The sequence below is a fragment of the Raphanus sativus genome, unplaced genomic scaffold (assembly GCF_000801105.2).
Source record: "Raphanus sativus cultivar WK10039 unplaced genomic scaffold, ASM80110v3 Scaffold0111, whole genome shotgun sequence".
Lineage (NCBI taxonomy): Eukaryota > Viridiplantae > Streptophyta > Magnoliopsida > Brassicales > Brassicaceae > Raphanus > Raphanus sativus.
This window is the reverse complement of record NW_026615431.1, coordinates 1-19,661: the sequence shown is the minus strand read 5'-3', so window position 1 is coordinate 19,661 and position 19,661 is coordinate 1. Positions and strand designations below refer to the sequence as shown.

The following is a 19,661-nucleotide window of genomic DNA, read 5'->3' as shown; positions in this document are numbered from 1 at the left end:
TAAGGACACCACCTCAACACCTTCCACCTTAATAGCAGGAATGGAGTTGGCACCAGAGTTGTCAACTCCATTGTCATTGTCGCCTCCCTAATAAAACCAGAAAAATCTATATACATCTTCTTACCGAGCTATGTTACTGGAAAATGCATAAATCTTACATTATCAAGGATGGCAGGTTGTGGCTAACGTTCACGCTCACTGAGGATGCGTGAGATGGTAAGGATCTGATGATTTGCTGAAAATTTGTCTGAGCTCACCCTCATCTAAAACGTGTAGGTCTTGCCTCCCATGTGATATGACAAAGGGAGGGGCATGAGTTTCCTCCGCGTTGACACCATCACCGGCCTGAGTGAACAGTAGTTCAATGCAACTGTATGAATAAGTAGCCAGCACAAAAAAGAATGTAAGTTGATAAAATACTTACCAAAAGATGACCAGCTTCATAGGCTCTCATGTTGTGCAATTTAGTCATTATCCCATCGAAACAAACAAACAAAGCTTAACCGGTTTCATTTGCAACGGACATCTCCACACGGTATCTAGCGGACAGAAAACATGTATCAAATCACAAAGATGATTTTGTGTTAGGACAGCAAGTTAAATATAAATGAATAAGCTGCCAATAATTTGTACGTACCGGAGGCAACAACTGCGTTAGTATTGTTGAAAGACAGACATGTGAAAGATGAGACAGTGCTTTGAAGTTTCTTCGCACAGTTCGAGCAGGAAACATAGCACCAGCCGTTGTCCCTCTTGATTTCAGTCAATCTCTGGTACAGATGAAATCAATTTCCTTCATTGTTGGAAAACCAAAAATTACGAACATTCGGTGTTAAATATTATAAAGCTGGTATACATACCTGTGAGGGAGCAGGCATGAAAATAGCTGAGCTCTGTTATGCTCGTGGATTCCACTTTGGCATAGCCCCATAGCAGTGGAGCTGCTGGTGTAAGCCAAAGTTTTGTACGACCAACCTGCGTAATTGAATATAAGTTGTTAGGCTTAGCGATATACATTTGGAACCTCGTAGAAAAAAATGAATATATAAAGCCAACGATTCCCAAGAAGTTGCCTGTTGAAAAAAACTCTCCCCTGCAACTAAATTATTTGTTATTTTTGTTTAAATAACTAACTTCAAATAACTTACTTGTCCATCTTTATGGTCGCCATAACAAAATTCTTGTCCTGAGGAGGATCCGTGCAGTTACCTCGCCAGCGAGGTCTGTCGAAAGAAATTATTACATATCGAATCTGTATTTTAAAGATCAGATAAGAGAAGCATTACCTGAGAGCTGAGTGTTTATGTTGCGATCAAGTCACTGTGATTACGGAACCGGAAAGATTCAATAGCTATCAGAGCAGCCGGTCCGGTAACTTCATTGAAAGAGGTTGAGTCGTTAAAACGGATTCGCAGGGAAGAGTCGGATAGACGATAATTCAATCTCGGTCAAGGAATAAACCAAACACGCTTTCAGATGAGGCTTGTGAGTCGCAAGCCGGTTGACATTCACGGTTTCCAGCATCATGGTTGCCTGAAAATACGTGGAAGAGAAACAACAATCATCAAACTTTGTAAAATATATGACTGGAAAATGTTTAACAAAAACTTTACAAATGAAAAAAAAAATTTGCAGTACCGATTGAAGACGGAAACGTCAAAATAATTAATAGACAAACTTCTAAAACATAAATATGAAAACCTTTCAAATGAAAAAATAATTTGTAATACTGATTCAAGACGGCAGAAATGTCTAAAGAATATTACTCTAACCTGACTCTGTACTATGGATTCATGACAGTGGAAATAACTAAAGAACTAACCGGTGAAAGACTCCATTTATGAACAAAAAGGCGGATGTCGGAGCTCATCCAATCACATGAGCTCTCCACCACGGCGGACATTCCTAGCCTCCCATAAACGTAGCAAACGGACTTGAACAGCGGAGGAGGAGCAGCCGGTCTGCAAATCGGAGAAGAAGACTGAAACGTTAGCCATATTTCACAGAATTAGTATACTGGTTAGCTTTAAAGATTGAGAGGATGATTATCAGAGGAAATCATACCTTTTTTATAGATAAGTCTGCAGATCTAAAAATCTCATTGGATATAGATCGTGTGTGAGAGAGAGTAATGGAGGGGTTTAAGATGATTATCTGTAACTGGTATTGTTTATTTCTCTGAAGAAGAAGATGAAAGAGCAATCAAGGAGACCTAATCAAAGTTCTGGAGCGGCGAAGAAGAACACGGTCTAACCCTAATAGCGGAAACGACAAAAAGCCTGATATACAAATAAGCCCAAACAAAATGCACAACTCTATTAATGAAACGGAGCGTTTAACATGTGTCGGCTGGAGGAAGAGTGAATTGATGACATGGAATCCGACGTGGCGCGCCCAGGAGAGAAAGAAGTGTACTTTATATAAATAAGATTGTTTTTAATATTTATCCAGCAAAACTGCAAAATATCTTTTATCAAATTATGTGTTGGCAAAATGAAGAATCTATATAGGAAGTTAAGACATCGGTTTTGACTGTTGAGGGAGTGAAGAAAGTGATATAGTTCCCTGCAGCAATAATGGGAAGCAAAAACCCTTTTCACTCTTTTGTCTTCTTGGGTTGGGTCACATTAATAAGTGCGATAAATTATTTCACTCCTTTTTATTATATTTTTCCAATCAGACTTGAAACATTTTCATTATCAACTTTTCTATTTTCTTACAATCCAAAAAAATCAGAGTCGTTATCCACTCAACTAGCAAACAGCCAGAGACGATTGCTTACTCTTTGGTTAAGAAGGCTAACACATGGCGTTGGTTGGCATTCTCCATGTTCCCTGGTTGGGATATGTTGCATTAATATATCTACCTACTGCTACGTGGGCTAGTATCTTCACGCAAATTTTTTTTGTTTAGAATTATAGATTATTATTAGTACCCGACAATGAAGGACTTTCCAACAACGCACTGACACCGACACACTTTCTTCATTTTGTGTGCCTGTAAACGAATCGGATATCAGAATCAATTCTCTGCAAGCTTACGAGCCGCAAAGGAAGTATGCTGTGGAGGTTGATGCTGCACTTACAACAAGTGATTGTACTTTTTTGTGCACAAAGTAATTGTACTTGATTAGCTTCAGAACATTGTGATAGATTTAAACGATAACTCCAGCAAGTTAATCAATTAAACTCCTTAGTTTTGCTTCGCTAATGATAGAAACGAATATTATATATTAGACAATCTCTAAAGAGCAAAAGTGTGGTGGCTTCTGTCGACGTTTTATTCTTATTTGCGAAGAACACACAGCTTATAGGATAATTAATCATATTATTCATACAACAATTATTACATGAAAAAGAAAAAAATATTACATGACCTCCATCATAAACAAAAAGAAAATACAAAGAGAGGGAGATTTTAAAATATAGTTCAATCAAAGCATATAATGGTCGGGTCGCAGCAGCAGTCATCCACAAAGCAGCAACAACACATGGCCGCAAGACTGCAAACCCACATAACACACCAATTTTAGTTTAAGACAAACTTCTCTTACAATTTTTCTTGAAGATCGACAATATCTACATTGCAAGTGCATTCATAAATTCCATAAGATCTTAAATTTTGCAAACCTTGTATTAAAGTTTGCAAGCTAATTTATAGCTAGAAACAAAACAGTCCAATGAAACTAGACAGAACACTTACAATCCTTCAAGAAAACCAGCTTTCTTTCTTGGCGGTGCAGGTGGTGGTGGGGGAGGATAATACTGCGGCGGTGCTCCTACAGGTGGCGGCGGGCCTTGCGGGTAACTTCCCGGTGCAGGGTAAGGATAAGCATACTTTGGCTCGCTCATGTTTCAGCTAGAAGATCAAAATCACTCAAAAACACACTGATGAACTGTGGGCTGAGTTATTTAAAAGCTAGACTTGGAAACAGAGAAAATTATAGTAGAGAGAGAGAGGAGACACGGATTGCGATCTTTAGAGCGCAAAATATGGGCTTTGTCGACGTGTATTTATATTTGCCAACGAACACAGCTTGAAAGATAAGTCTCATAATAAAAGTACTAACAAAAATAAAAAAAAAGTATACTTTGGGTAAGAAAACTTTGTGGAGTCTTTGAGAATAATCTTGAAAGTACACACCACCACTGTCAAAGTATAGAGGATCAATGCTTTTTGGTGGAACATTCTAGTGTGTGATGCAAGCAAAATAAAAAAAAGGTGAAGTAACATGGTTGCTTTTGTTTTGGAGCTCTTCTTTGCAAAGTTTCCATTCGCTTACATTCCTCAAAGAATTGTTCACACGTCGGTTTTCTTTAGGTAATTATCTACACATCGATGACGTAAAACTAGAAAAAGTAGTTAGGACTATGATACATGACTCGAAAGAGTTTGTAATCTGCTTACACAAATTGTTTTTATATGGTTGTTTGGACGTATGGAAGTTTGTTTATCTCACATGTAGTGGGGGTTATCTTTTAGCTTTAGCTTTTATCTTATGGTCCCAAAGTCCACCACTATAGAGTGGCGCACAAGTTCTTCTTTCTTATGCTACGTGTCATCGAATGAATGGTTTATAATTGGATATAATTTTCTTAAGAAACAACTAGGGTCCCCATGGAAACACGCACACCTACTCCCTTCATTCTTTATCCTCTCTTCTTATATTAACGCATGAAACATGCAACCCAATCTCTTCAGTTTGCACTCAAAACCTCCTAAATTTACAGACTAAGACCTACCAAATGGCACCATCAGCTGCAATGTTCACGCTCTCCTCCTATCCTCAAATTCAGCAGTTACCAACAACACACAATAGTACTCTGCAGCCACAACAACAGGAACCGTCTCTGCCGGTGGTTAAATGTCACCTTCCGGCAAGAAGCTCATCAGAAAGTTCTGAAAGTTCTCGTTCCAAGTTTATTCTCTGGCTGTTTGGTGATCCTGCTACGTACGACAAGAGGTTCCAACGAGCTGTTGAACTTAGTTGCTCCTGATGGAGATTCTTCCTACTTTCTTCTTTTGTGTATTTGTAAAATGAACATATGTAATTTCTTCCTCATAATCTCACCCTGTTCTGTAATTTATACAATAATGAAACCGTTTGAAGATGCTTTGATACCTAAGAAACTTTTATCAATCGTATCAACTGAACATAAACTGAAATTGCCACATCAAAAGCATTTCTTCAAGAAGTAAAAACAGAGTTTAGGATGAAGAGCTTTTACTTCTCTGTTCGATTCCGCTTGGCCATGTCAGATTCTTTACAGGCTCCAGAATAGCTTCAACCTCACAGAGAGTTTCTTGATCAATCCCCAAACCTTCAAGCTCTGTAACTGCTGCAACATTTTCTTCTACCTAATTTCAAAACCCCACCACACATATTATATCTCAACTCTGATTCACACATGATATATGGTTTAAAATGGATTCAGAGGGAAGTCTTAAACACCTGTGAGACAGAGCTCATTCCAACCAACACTGATGAAACCTCCTTGTTTGCTAAGCTGTACTGCAGTGCTAAGTCTGTGATCTTCGTACCCTTTGTTTTACAATGAGCTGCAGCGGCTTTGCAAGCTGACTACACAAAAGCAGCAACGGTGTTGTAACACTGACGGTATGTTTCAAATACTAAATGTTACAAAAGAATGTTAAACCTTTAGCTCGTGGGGAGCAGGGTGCCTTTCAGAAGGACCTTGTTCTGTAAGATAAGACCCATTGACAATGGAGCAGCACTTATCACACCCACACCTTTCCTCTTCAAGTAAGGTAGCAAATCCAGTAAAGTCGAATCGTTTATACCGTAATGGCAGTATGATAATATCACATCGATCGTCCCTGGAGGCACTCGGTCAAGAACATAAGTGAAAATACTCAACGGAAGACCAGTGATACCGATGAACCGTGTCTTCCCTTCCTGTTTCAGTTTCTGAAGAGCAGGAATGGTTTCACTCACAATCTGGCAGCCATGGAAAACAACAACCATTAGCAAAATATTGGCACACACACACACAGACAGTGAAAAGAACTTAAGAGAGGACCTGATCAAGAGAACCGAACTCAATGTCATGGCAATGAAGTATGTCAAGGTAATCTAGCTGAAGCCTCTCCAAGCTCTCGTCGACGCTCTTTCTTACTCTCTCAGCACTGAAATCAAAACCTTCTTCTTTGTATCGTCCACACTTGGTCGCCACAATGTAGTCTCTTCTAAGGACATGTAGAGCCTTGAGTGCCTTACCAAGCATTGTCTCCGAAACTGTTCCTCCATAATACCTTCTCAGATAATAAAACTAACAATCAGTTTGAAAAGATAGACTGAAACCATTTGAGAGATAATAATCTCAACAAACATATATGAAGAAGAAGTGAAATACGGCGAAGTGTCGAAGAAGTTAATGCCGAGTCGAAAAGCCTGGCGCACGGTGGCGACGGCATCATCTTCAGCGACACTTCCGAGTGGAGAGGCGCCAAAACCAACTGAACTAACTTTGAGACCAGAGGCCGTAGCTCCAGCTTAGCCATTGCTACAGAACAACCAAACTGCTTATCATTCATTCATAAGCAATGAGGATGAGATAAATAAGTCAACGACACTTGTTTTGGATCTTTGTACGCATTGGTGCTACAATAAAACTACGAAAATACCCTTTCAATCCAATTTAAAACATGACTAGAATAATTTCTTTCGTAACTGATTGAAACATTTGTTACTTTTTGTTGTCTGCAATTCAAGAAATAACAAAGGAGACGACATTATTTTTAACCCTAGTCCAAGTCATTAAAGAGGATGCTGAGTGATTACACGAATCTTCTTCATTTGTAAAGCTGCTTGAATCTCCGACATGCCTCCAAGATGTTCTCTCTGTGACCAAATGCGCTAACACGAACAAACCCTTCACCTCCAGGTCCAAACCCGCTCCCCGGAGTTGTAACCACGTGAGTCTTCTCCAGAATCTCAGCAAACACATCCCACGAGCTTTGCTTCGGGAAATGAACCCAAACGTACGGCGCATTCTTTCCTCCATACACATCATATCCGAGAGAAGTGAATGTGTCTATGATTATGTTTGTGTTTTCTTTGTAGAACCCAACCACCTTGTGCATTGCCTGCAATAAAGACAAAGTCATATTAGCATATGCATATTACTTATGGGATCGACGAGAAGTTAAGTTTTGAAATCTCTCTTTAGCTACTACAACACTAACCTCAAGTCCTTCTGGTGTGAGGCAAGCAAGTGCACCAGCTTGAGAGAGATTAGAGGCACCGTTGAAACAAGTGCAGACAATTCGATTGAAGTCTTTTGCAACAGGGAAGCCGTCTGAATAGAGCAGCTGTTTCGGGATGACTGTCCAACCAAGTCTAACTCCAGTGAAACCAGCGTATTTACTGAAGGAAGCTGTCTCCATAGCGACCTGTCAAGCAGTTAGTTAGGTGTTTGTTAAGAAATTAAAATAGACCTTTTGAAAGTTATAATCATTCTGTTCTTACCTCTTCTGCTCCAGGGATTTCGAAAATGGAGCGTGGGTTATCATCAGACATGTACATTGCATATGCGGAATCATACACTATGATTGATCCGTTCTTCTTTGCAAACTGTACTAACTGAGTCAGTTGATCCCTCGTTGCAGCAGCGCCCGTAGGGTTATTTGGGGAACAGAAGAAAATGATGTCCGTCCTGCCAACAGTTGATAAGTCTGGGAAGAAGCCGTTCTCTGGAGTGCATCTCATGTACTCGATGTTTCCATACTTCTGCACGTCTGTGTTAAACTGTCCTGTCTGACCCATAATAACACTGGAGTCCACATAAGCCTGTAGGTCCACACAGTTAAAAAAATTACTGAAGGAAAAGTAGACAAGACTATAACTTCATAGATCTGCCCAGTTACCGGATATGAAGGATCTTGAACGGCAACTGTAACATTGGAACCAAACATAACCTGCAACAAGTGTAATCAAGAAAGCAACTGTTCAGTTTCATTGATATTCCATCAGACTAAGGATGAACAGTCGGTAAATTAAACAGACCTGGAGACGTGAGATATCACATTTGGCACCATCAGAAACGAAGATGTCATCTTCACCTATGCCAAGGCCACTGTAGTATGTTTTGGCAAGAGCAGCTCTCAGTGGCTGTTCAAATGTGTGTGAAACAAAGGGTTTAGCTTGGATAAATAAATTACAAATGAATTTTTACAAATATGAAGCAGGTCTAGAACCCATCTTTCTCTTGAGTTTAGCAGCAGTACACACTAAACTAAAGCAAAATAGTAATTAGAGAATACATGAGGTGGCAATGAAGGGTGGGTGCACTAACCTTTGCACCTTGTTCAGCACCATAGCCACTATATCCCTCTACCGTGGACAACTCATGAGCTTTCTGCCAGAGAAAACAAGACATAATTAATCTCTCTCTACAATAGTTATAAAACTATGCTACCAGAACAATTTTATATTAAGTTTTCATTTTTTAGACGGCAGATAAGTTCTCGTCCTCCAAACCAAAATAGAGAAAATGTATTTATTTTGTCAAAATGCAAGCACACTAAGGCAGTATTAGTTACATCAGTTAAAGATACATGAAGATAAGCTAAGAAGGAGGTACCTTTGCCATTGCAGAAGTGATCACTTCTGGAATTGGCTCTGTTGTGTCGCCTATTCCAAGACTAATAATTTGCGCATCTGGGTACTTCAGCAAATGTGCAGACCTTCTTCTAGCAATCTGTTTGCATTTCCCCAAAAGACAAAGACGATGATATAACTAACTGCACGGGTAGCCCCAATGGGCATGGCTTATTCATATTTCGGATCACTACAAGCTTTTTAAAAACTAAGTACTTGGTAGGTACATCAACAACATTTTCTTTTGTCAAAAAGCATTGCCAGAAAATTCAAACAAGTATCAGAAATCTTTTAAACAAAGACAGAAACAGATACGAACCTCCGGGAAGAGGTAACCAGCCTGGAGTTTGGACATGTTTGAATTCCTTGACACATTTGTCTTATATTCTACAACAAAAAAAAAAAAAAATTAAGACATAATATTTTGAAAGGAAACAGAAACAGCTGACAATAAATATACCTGATCTTACTAATAATCATTACAACAAAAAGAACAATATAAAGAGTTATGTGTTGAAAGAGAGCAAGAAGAAGACTTGACTTACCAATCTTATCTTGTGGGGTTGCAACGCATTTGCAAGTGTTGACCCGTTTTGGCATTGGTAAACAACCATTTCGACTTCTGAAAGAGATAAAGTGATAAACAATCACAAAGTTAATATCATCGCAAGCAAAAATGCGCACTATTCAATGATCATTAAACTAAAAATCTGTTTTTTTTTTTTACTATTACAATTAAGTACAGAACAGAAGTACTAGGCTGGTCAGTAGAAGAGAGATCATAAAAGTCAACGCACCTGAGATTAAAACTTGAAGGGGCTAAAAAGGTGGATGAGGAAGAAGAGATCATGGAAGAAGTTAACTGATGAGTCGACGACGACATTTTTCACACTTAGTTAAAGAGAGAGAGCTCAATGGTTTTGGCAGGAAATGAGGCAAAGAAGAACACAAATGAACGTGTTTGGGTTTTTCTGATCATCTACTAGGGTTCTTCTTCGGTTTAAGGGAAATCAACCCGGTTTGTTTTAACCAAACCGAAATACTTCTCACATCCCGGTTTGGTTTACCAGAAAATTCGATTGTTCTTCGCCTCCTGATTCTTTATTTAAAACCGAAGGAATTAACCTTTTCTCTGGAGAAGGAGCCCCGAGGAATCAATCAGACGATTCTGCGAAACTTGATTGATATCTGAGTAAGTTCGATTTCGTGGTTTATTCCATCTTAATTATTGCTTCTCCAAAAAAAAAGAAGCCCTTTTTGGGTGCAAGCAATTTTGGATTGTCTTCTTCTTCGTCTTCTCGTTGATTTCGAGTGGTGAGAACATTGCTTTTAGTGAAAATTGTTAAGCTTTATGGTTTTATAATGTATTATTAAGTGGTAGAATTGGACTGAAAGATGCGTGCTTTAGATAAATTCTCACAAGTTATCATCTTTGATCTATCACTTGTCTTGGTTTTGGAGATTTTGAAGGTCTCAACTTTTTTCTCGTTTGTTGCTTTTTGTAACAGCTGCTGCTTCTGTGGGGGGGAGTTGGATGGATCTGGAGACTGAGAATAGAATAGCTTCGATTCTGTTAAGAGAAGCAGCGGAACTGAGGAGACAAGCTGAGAAAGAAGGAGTCCGAGCTTATCTTGAGAAGCCTAATGTAAGGCATCGTCCCAACTCTAGGTTTCTCACTGCTACTGTCCTTGGTGTTCAGCAAGGTATAACTAACTCTGTATTCTCATGTGTTTTTTGACTTTTGAGGCTCCACTAGAGTTCATATTTGTTTAGTTCTTTCTCTTATATGGTTACTTCCTTTGCATCATACATGTAGCAAACAAAGCTGTAGAGACCGATGAGATGTGGAGGCTTCGTCGCACTGAGATTGAGTTTGATCAGAGGCTCAAAAGAAAATCAAGAGATGAGAGCACTAGTGTCCAAAGCGAACATAACAATAGCAGGAGTTTTGTTAAGAGATGCACTTCAGTTGATGACAATGTTGCTCGTTCTTCACCATCGTCAAGCCAGAGCAGAAACAAAAGATGGCAACCCGGTTATGATGATGATGATGGGAAAGGGTTGGGAGATGTCGAGGTTGAGACTTTTCTCCAATCAAGGTATGTCCTTTATACTCTCAATCCTAATTGTCGATACTACCTGGTTATTATTACCTCTATATTTCTATAGTCATGAAACGAGCTGGGAATTACCTTTTGTTGATACAAACTTGTGATTATGGGTCTATGATAGGGTCAAGCGTGGCAGAGGCTCTGTTGGTCCTAAGATGGACGAACCATTTCCTTGTCTTCCTATCACGGAACTGCCAACAGCTTCTGGTACAGGAGATCGTAAGTTCGCTGTAGAGCCAGAAAGATGGCCTCTACTGAGACATAACACGGATTCATCTTCTTCTTCCGAGGAGGAAGAGGCTCATGGGCGTACTCATAGAAAAAGAAAAGAGCATAAGCAGAAACTTAGTAAGAGGCACAAGTCAAAAGAGAAGAAAAGAGATCACAAGTCAAAAGAGAAGAAAAAAGATAGGAAGGAGAAGAGAAGAGATGAGAAGAAGAGAAAACATGGCAGGGACTAAGTCTTCTTTTTCGGACAAAAGTTATTTGCACACATTGTGTTGAGGAAGTTGCTAATTGGAGAGATTGGGTTGAATGGGAGAGAAAGTGGATGTTGCTGTATTTGAAAATGTTATACTAGAGATGGATACAGAGTTTCCTACGATAATGTATGTTCAATATATAAACTTTTGACGCCTTTAACCCTTCCATTACTCTACATATATCACACCGATCAAACCAACCATTGTAGTACTTTCTAAGAAAAATTACAAACACTTTTTAAGTATTCCTACATTGATACAGCCGAAGGACAAGTAACAAAGTACGAAGGTTTTAAAACAAAGACGAGAGAGATATAATCACTGGTCATGCACTGTCACGAGTCTTCAAAATGGTGATCCGTTTCATCAAAGATCTCCTCCTTTAACCAAAAACCACAGAATATATACACAGTTAAAAAGTGAAAAAGACTTTGTTTACTTTTGATTAGGTAACTCTTATGAAAACATTCCTTAATTACCTGCAAAAGTTCCTCAATAACATCTTCCATTGTAATGATTCCAACAGCTTCTTCTTCCTCGGCTAGTTTAGGCAGCGGGTTGCCATTTAAATGCAAGATGTCTGCGTCATTGTCCTTTGACCACTTCTTGGTCTTACTTCTCTTGAACGAACTTGCTCGATTTGGAAAGCTCTTCCACTTTTGTAGCGATCTCTTTGTCCTTAGCATTCTCTCTTGAGGAGTTCCTTCACCATCAACATCCACTTGTACTTCCTTAACCCTCTCTGTTAGACACCAAAGAAAAGATTTTCAAACTTGAAACTCAGAAGCACCACAATTTTTTTCCAACTAAATGAAAACTGCGTACCGTCTTTAACATCTTTACTAGGTAAAGGGTGGATTTTGTCGCACTGCCTCACCACAACAGCCATATGACTGAGTCCTTTCTGGAACTCATTCAATATGTCATATAAAGGCAAGGTTTCTGGTACTCTAAACAAAAAGCAAGACATCAGCTTTTGTATCACACACAGTGGGGGATTAATAGCTTTAGGTTCGGAAAGTTCACCTCGGAATCCTTCTTATTGTGACATTCTTGACGGGTGTTTCATCATCTGGATTGATAGTCAGTAAGTTCTTTACCTGAAGATAAAAGATATATGAATGGTTAGAAGCAGATATACCATAGAGGAAAGTATATGTCTAATGTGATTTAAAATGTGGAAGTAATGCATGAGACTGGGAGTCACCAGAACAAGGCCGATGATGTTATTTGGCTGCTCATAGTAAACTGGAACTCTGCTATGCCCTTTCTCAAGAATCAAGTTCATCAAATCCCTATAATCAAAGGAAAAGAGAAAAAGTTTTAAGTATGAGAATATAATAAAGACTCCAGGCTAAGTGTATTCTCTCATCTGATAATTCTCCCTAGGAATCACAGAACAAAACCTGTCTAGTTTAGCATTGATATCGATCACAAATATATCAGAGATTGGTGTCATAGCATCCTTGACCATTTTATCAGAGAGTTCAAGAGCTCCTGCAATGATTGTCGTTTCGTCATGAGTCAACTCTCCGCCCTTTCCAGCCTGAAAGAAACAAAAATACTGAACAACATGGCATGGCATACAAGGTATACATAATCTTGAAGATGGGATCAATTGCATACCTCATTTCCATGAAAGTCTACAAGTGTTTTCAGCTCAGCTCTTCGAAACAGCGCTGCACGACGGTGACCCAATAGGAAGTCCAGCAGCTGGATTATTCAAAGGACCAAAAAAAAAGCAACATGATGGTTGGGACACTGACCCCTGAGGAGATGGGTAAAAGTGTATTTAGTTACCTTGCTAATCGGCCATGCAACTGGTAAGCAGACAAAGACGAGGACACGGACAAAGGGAGCCACTGTTGCACCAATGGCCAAACCATAACGTGAACATATTGACTGAGGTATAATCTGCAGTTGCAGCAAAGCCAAACAATCAACGTTAACATCTCAAATACAAGAACATGACTGAAAAATGCTCAGAGACGGTTGATTATTATAACAGGGGAGAGGGCTAATCTTACCTCACCAAAGAGAAGAATCAATGTAACTGAGATCAAAATGGCACCCCAAGCCGTGACAAGAGAATCAAGAAAAATAGGAAGCGTCTGAAATGAAAAAAAAAAAAGGAAAATCATTACTAACATCAAACATTCCCCCAAGATCAATTAACCACACAACACAGAGGATAATATGTGACATTTTAAAACATTACCTCCATAGCAGCTGCATTGCATACAAGTAAAGTGACAAGCAACAGATGCTGATTCTTCACCACTGGCAATATCTTTGCTGCACCAAAAGGAAAACACTTTCCAACATTAACACAAGATTTTTGGTGGTTCTGTCTCAGTGTAGCAAAAAAAACCGTTAAAAGGGTGTTCTTTTATTGAACTAATTAGTTTAGAAATCAGATCAAAAATCTTTAATATTCTTAATTAAACACGCTACTACAAATACAATAGAATAACCCAGAAACCAAACTCGACCCAACTTTGGCAGATACGTGTGGAAGTTAAATCAAAACTGTCAAACAAACTATGAACTGAAAACCAATTCGAACATGGCTAACTACAACTGCACATGTGAGAGCTAATCAAAAACTTCAAAATGGTGAAAGTATCAAACTTTGTTTAATCATCTGCAAAACTCATCAGAGTAAAAAAAAAAAAAAAAAAGAATCGAACTTTTACCAGCGTATTGGCGATGCTGGGGAGTACCGGATTTAGCGAGAACCTCGAGATCAACGAGACTCAGGGACATAAGACCCAATGTCAAACCAGACATGAGTCCAGCGAACAAGACCAGAAACGCTATCACCGCTATGTGTATGAAGAAGTTCGCCTCGCAACATTCAAGCTCCGCCGCCATCAAAACTCCCCCTTCTTTACACAACTTAGAATCACACTTAACCCTAGCTCACACAAACACTCAGAGACCTTTCATCATCTTCTCCTTTCTCCCAAAATTAAACTCTTTTTTCAAGTTCAAAATCAGAACACGAGAAACTCAATTAAATAACGGCCCAAGTTGGAAGCTTGAGATGAAACCCACAAAAAAAAAAAGTGTTTTAATATTGCAGAGAAATCGAAGCAAAGTGTGGAGAGATGATAGAACACCAAAGAGCTCGTGCGGTGGGATGCTCTGCATATGCCAATTGAGTATAGGAGCCGAGAGCCTGGCACTAATGACAATCGTACCCTTTATCTGACAACGACTTACCTCTTCGGTGAGAAAGGGTGTTTTAGGAAATTAATCATTTTGTAAGAGAAGTCCTTTTTTATTTTTTTTGTTGCTGACGAAGCATTAGCTGGTTTTTTTCCCGCTACGGACAGTATTTTGATCCGATACGATTCTCGCACACTACCAAACACACTTTTCTCTGTGTGTGTCGTTGTACTTGTAAACCTGAACGTGTATATATACTGTATGATGTAGTATAGTACCATAATTGAGTTTATATATTTTCATAAATTATATTTGTATTTTTCATTTAAAACTCATTTTTATTATTATTATCAAAAAAAAATCTTTTTGCTAAAACTGTTAATATTCATATTAATGAAAGTTAGATTTACAAAATCAAAGAGCACTATTATGGCAAAAAGAGGTGAAAAAACATAATGGAGCTAAGTAGCAGATCTGTGAGGACCATTATCAAAGTTGCACTTGTATTATGATTCAAAAGAAAGCTTTTCATTATTAGCCACTTATTAGGTCGGCAAGTATCTATTAAATTGGGCTATTATATTAAATTAAGTTACAAAAAAAAAAAGTATCTATTAAATTATTGAGCAAAAAGAATACTCAAGTTCCCATACAATATAGTATCTCATTGTTTATCTTATGAGAGTCGTGCATTTCTTTAGCGATATCATATTATATTGGGCTATTATATTCATTCTGTGACAACAAGGGAAAAGGTTGGAGTTAGGGCCTTGATCGTAGTGGTATTAATACATTGGATATTGTGGCGGGGTTTTTTGGTCCATTAAGGCCCAGCCCGTTTATAAATCCGGCCGGGTTGGGTGTGCGGCGTGCCAAAGTCAGGTATGCAAGTAACAACAATGATGGAACCTTCATCATTTGCAGCTATGATCCTCCTTGTAAATCTTAGGGGCTGTGTGTGACTTGTCCACAGAGGACCTGTGTGTGATTCTATACTTTCAATATATATATGATCATCATCTATCAAGATCATGCATTGCATGCGAACGTGCATGGTTATATGTGTCTGTGATCCTCTCTCTGCCTTTTAAACAGAAGTCTTCGCTGTATTCTCATAAGGCACTGAAAATGAATGTTGTTGTAGCATTTATGATTTTACCTATACAACAACTCATGGACTAGAAAAACATGGGACAGTACCAAGGCTTGAATGTTCCTTTTCGTATTTATATTTTCTGTTGCCCTTATATATATTTTATTCAAATCAAGCTTAAAATTTTAATCATCTTGACCTAAGATAAAAAAAGAGAATATTAATTGTGGAGTACCCGGTACCATCTAAGAAAATTTGTACGCTTTTGCGTCTTGGCTTAATGTGAGGTCCACCAAAAAGTTGATGAACTGAAATAATCACAAATTACTTTGAAAAATCGTGATGGCTATTGTATCATCTAGATTGCTTGGCCGTCATAGAAGATACAAAAATGCAGCGATGTGAAACTCCAACAACTATATGTGATACATATAATTAAAGAATTTCTTCATTTCTCTGAAATATTAGTAAATAAGTTCGAATCGACGTTCGTCCTTCTACCCACATGTTCTAAATAATCGTCCTTTCATCCTCAATTCACCAGCATATCACTATGTCTTAAACCTAGTTTTTTTTTTGCTATCTATAACGTATATACTAGAATATTCGGAAATGTAAAATCTGTATATATCAGACTTGAATATTGTACATAGTGATATTATTCAACCAGTCATCGTAGAATGCAAAGCATCAGCAAATTTAAATGCGAATTTCATTATCCACTGCAGTTAATCTGTGAACGATTATTTAGACATTAGAGACATTGATGACCAATTACCCTGAACTCTTGAGTAGGGGTGTCAAAATGGGTCATGACCCATTGGTTGACCCAATCCAAGTTGACCCATTAACCCAAATGAACTGTTTATTTTTGATTCAATGGGTTAATGGGTTAACATGCTAATGGGTTAACAGGTTAATGGGTTAACAAGTTAATGGGTTAACAAGTTAATGGGTTAACAAGTTAAATAGGTCTATTGGGTTGGATCAAATCTGATCCATTTAAAAAAATTTAATTAAAAAAATCAAAAAAATCAAAAAACAAATTCTCACAAAAAACAGAAAAACACAATTTTCCGCCACGACCAGAAATGCAATTTTCCACCAAAATCCGAAAAAAACAATTTCCCGATAAAACCGGAAAATTGAAATTTTCCGCCAAAACCGAGAAATATAATTTTCTGTCAAAACCGGAAAAACGCAATTTCCCGCCAAAATCGGAAAAATGCAATTTCCCGCCAAAACCGTAAAACACAACTTCCCGCCAAAATCGGAAAAACAATTTCCCGCCAAAACCGAGAAAACCAATTTTCCGCCAAAACCGAGAAAAACACAATTTCCCGTCAAAAACGGAAAAACGCAATTTCCCACCAAAACCGGAAAACGCAATTTTCCGCAAAAACCGAAAAATTGCAATTTTCCGCAAAAACCGAGAAATATAATTTCCTGTCAAAACCGAAAAACGCAATTTCCCGCCAAAACCGGAAAAATACAATTTCCTGCCAAAACCATAAAACGCAATTTCCCGCCAAAATCGGAAAACAATTTCCCGCCAAAACCGGGAAAAACAATTTTCCGCCAAAACCGAGAAAAACACAATTTCCCGCCAAAACCAGAAAAACGCAATTTCCCGTCAAAACCGGAAAACGTAATTTTCTTTCGAAAGCGGAAAAACACAATTTTCCAAAAAAGCAGAAAATATTTTTTTTTTAATTCGATCAAATTGGTATTAACTTAAAAATGATTCATTATAAAGATGTTGGGTTGATGGGTCAACCATTAATCCATCTGACCCATTCAATTTAATGGGTCATAGGTCAACCCAACCCATTTAATAAATGGATTGGGTTGACCCATGACCCTTTAACAGTCAACCCATTTGGATTATGGGTTGGGTTGACCCATTTGACCCATTTTGACACCCCTACTCTTGAGTATATCTTATATGTTCTTTCTTGTTCAAAAAAAAATAATCATATATGTTCTTAATCAATTGGCCAACTATATTAGACCGCAGACGCATACTTTTCGAACTTCCGTAAAATTTTGTATATGTTTTTTTGCAAGAAAAAATAACATTATAATTTTTGTTTTGGGTAAAATAACAGTATAAAAATTACAAGTGTGTTTCGGGAAATTAAAAAACGTTCAACAAGGCTCCATGCTAACTACTATATAACCCGGCTACTATCCTCACATTTTAAATCATCCAAAACTTTAAAATTCTTAACGTCAGAAACGAAAAAGATGAAAATCTTTAACCCATCCCAAAACCTAATCTTAGCCACAACCATTTTCCTACTGTCTATTGTTCCCCTAAGAGCCCAAGACACGCGACAAGACTTCTTGGATGCTCATAACCAAGCCCGAGCCGAGGTTGGGGTGGGTCCTTTAAGGTGGGACAACCAGGTGGCTGCTTATGCCCGTAACCATGCGAACCAGCGTAAAAGCGTCGGCTGTTCCATGAAACACTCGAGTGGTGGGACCTATGGAGAGAACATCGCTTGGAGCAGCGGTGACATGTCAGGCGTCGAAGCAGTTGACATGTGGGTGAAGGAGCAAAAAGACTACAATTATGATTTCAACACATGTGCTCCGAACGAAGTGTGCGGCCACTATACGCAGGTTGTGTGGAGAAACTCGGTGAAGTTGGGATGTGCAAAAGTGAGATGCAACAATGGTAACACCTTTATTACTTGCAACTATGATCCTCCCGGTAACTGGAATGGTCAGTGGCCTTACTAAGACATCAAAATTAAAACCCTCGTTTGAATATGCTTCGAAATATATGTTATACAGATGTATGTACTGTTTCTATGTTGTTTATCTATACCAATCTCTGTTGTCAGCTAATAATGATTGGTTTGTCCGGTCCGGTTCTCTTTTGTAATGGAATAATAAAATCCAAATGCTACGGCACTTGCTTTGTTTGCGATATATATAAATCTTCTTTTTGTTCTTCTGCATTATATAGGTAAACATATATTTAGGGTATTTTTATATGCATGTTATAATGTTGTATTTAATTGAGAAAAACTCGGGATTTCTTTTAACAATGTACTAGGTGTTTTCCTGCACCATATGCAGTAAAAGAATTTTAAATTTTTTTAATAGACAAATATAAATTATATTTATTTTTTATTAATATTATAAATTTTCTTTCTTTTTATCAATATTTTAATATAAATTTGATTTTACTGAACATTAAAAATTAAGATAAAAACAATTTTGTTTATTTTGAATTATATTTAAGAATGTGCATGTATATATTTAAAATTATAATCTTAGGTAGTAGATTTTTCTATCTATTTATTTTAATTAAATATATTAAATAAATATGTAAAATTGCATAATTGTCAAAAATTAAAATTAAACAATATTTATAAAATCTGTAGATATATATAATAAACTAATGATTTTACGATTTAATTTGATTTTATGATTTAATTTTCATAATTTTCTAAAAATATGTATATATTTTTGAAATATTTTTAATTTAAATGATATTTCGAAATTTGAAAATGCCATAATTAAATATATTTATTTAATGATGATTTATGAGTTATTAACATATTTTTAAAAATTCAAAAATATAAACCGACAATAAATATAATATATGAGTTATTATCATATTTTAAAAAGTTTACCAAAAATATAAATTAACATTAAATATAATTGTCCATGTCATATTAATCTATTTAAAATGGTTGGGCCGCAAAGAAAAGGAGGAGGATTGCAAATTGCGATGATGATTTAGGTCTTCTCCCCCCCACCGCCCAAGACGACGATCTTCGTGCTGGTATTACTCCTTTCATGTCATATTTTAGTAACCATGTCACAATTATTAATCTATGTGTTTTTCTGCACTATGTGGAGTGATGAATTTTTTAAAAGTAAAATTTTATATTTTAAAATGTAATTTATTAATATAATATATTTTATTATTTTGGTCAATAATTAATATAAATATCATTAATTAAGCATAAAATTAAGAGAAAATATTTTTTTATTTTAAATTATATTTAAGAATATATATGTATACATATATATAAAGTTAAGATCTTAGATAAAAAATTATTTATTTCATTTGGTTAAATGTATTAAATCAACTTGTACAAAATTACTAAAATCATATAAAATTGTATAGTTATCAAAAATTAAACTAAATAATATTTATATAATTT

General features: G+C 37.1%; 5 protein-coding genes, 1 long non-coding RNA gene and 1 pseudogene across 8 annotated transcripts; 3 read left to right on the top strand and 4 right to left on the bottom strand.

Annotated features, from left to right (window-relative positions):
* Positions 1-3,242: 3,242 nt before the first annotated feature.
* Positions 3,243-4,427, bottom strand: LOC130501177 (uncharacterized). Its single transcript, XR_008939569.1, has 2 exons — positions 3,703-4,427; positions 3,243-3,502 (listed from the first exon to the last, which is right to left on the bottom strand). It is a non-coding gene; the product is annotated as an uncharacterized LOC130501177 (long non-coding RNA).
* A 248-nt stretch (positions 4,428-4,675) lies between these two features.
* Positions 4,676-5,113, top strand: LOC130501182 (uncharacterized). Its single transcript, XM_056996046.1, has one exon. The coding sequence runs from the start codon at positions 4,746-4,748 to the stop codon at positions 4,995-4,997; it is 252 nt and encodes an 83-aa protein (XP_056852026.1). The 5' UTR covers positions 4,676-4,745; the 3' UTR covers positions 4,998-5,113.
* Positions 4,971-6,522, bottom strand: LOC130501180 (L-galactose dehydrogenase-like; annotated as a pseudogene).
* Positions 6,523-6,658: 136 nt separating this feature from the next.
* On the bottom strand, positions 6,659-9,576 carry LOC130501178 (LL-diaminopimelate aminotransferase, chloroplastic-like). The gene is made up of 10 exons (XM_056996041.1): positions 9,418-9,576; positions 9,166-9,242; positions 8,940-9,007; positions 8,604-8,720; positions 8,316-8,378; positions 8,027-8,131; positions 7,888-7,938; positions 7,490-7,810; positions 7,207-7,413; positions 6,659-7,107 (listed from the first exon to the last, which is right to left on the bottom strand). The coding sequence occupies exons 1-10, from the start codon at positions 9,501-9,503 to the stop codon at positions 6,814-6,816; spliced, it is 1,389 nt and encodes a 462-aa protein (XP_056852021.1). The 5' UTR covers positions 9,504-9,576; the 3' UTR covers positions 6,659-6,813.
* An 85-nt stretch (positions 9,577-9,661) lies between these two features.
* LOC130501181 (uncharacterized) lies at positions 9,662-11,366 on the top strand. Of its 2 annotated transcripts, none has more exons than XM_056996044.1 (4): positions 9,662-9,812; positions 10,129-10,323; positions 10,437-10,719; positions 10,853-11,366. In XM_056996044.1, the coding sequence occupies exons 2-4, from the start codon at positions 10,155-10,157 to the stop codon at positions 11,190-11,192; spliced, it is 792 nt and encodes a 263-aa protein (XP_056852024.1). In that variant the 5' UTR covers positions 9,662-9,812; positions 10,129-10,154; the 3' UTR covers positions 11,193-11,366. The 2 variants fall into 2 exon arrangements, with proteins under 2 accessions (XP_056852024.1, XP_056852025.1); XM_056996045.1 differs by having other exon boundaries at positions 9,758-9,934.
* A 38-nt stretch (positions 11,367-11,404) lies between these two features.
* Positions 11,405-14,381, bottom strand: LOC130501179 (DUF21 domain-containing protein At4g33700). Of its 2 annotated transcripts, XM_056996042.1 has the most exons (11): positions 13,910-14,372; positions 13,432-13,508; positions 13,241-13,324; positions 13,014-13,127; positions 12,840-12,926; positions 12,620-12,759; positions 12,421-12,508; positions 12,240-12,313; positions 12,039-12,163; positions 11,693-11,955; positions 11,405-11,593 (listed from the first exon to the last, which is right to left on the bottom strand). In XM_056996042.1, exons 1-11 carry the CDS (start codon positions 14,085-14,087, stop codon positions 11,549-11,551), a joined length of 1,275 nt encoding a protein of 424 aa, XP_056852022.1. In that variant the 5' UTR covers positions 14,088-14,372; the 3' UTR covers positions 11,405-11,548. The 2 variants fall into 2 exon arrangements, 1 of the variants encoding a protein (XP_056852022.1); XR_008939570.1 differs by lacking the exon at positions 11,405-11,593 and having other exon boundaries at positions 11,815-11,955; positions 12,039-12,155; positions 13,910-14,381.
* A 3,293-nt stretch (positions 14,382-17,674) lies between these two features.
* Positions 17,675-18,435, top strand: LOC130501176 (pathogenesis-related protein 1-like). Its single transcript, XM_056996040.1, has one exon. It carries the CDS (start codon positions 17,725-17,727, stop codon positions 18,220-18,222), a length of 498 nt encoding a protein of 165 aa, XP_056852020.1. The 5' UTR covers positions 17,675-17,724; the 3' UTR covers positions 18,223-18,435.
* The last annotated feature ends 1,226 nt before the right edge of the window (positions 18,436-19,661 follow it).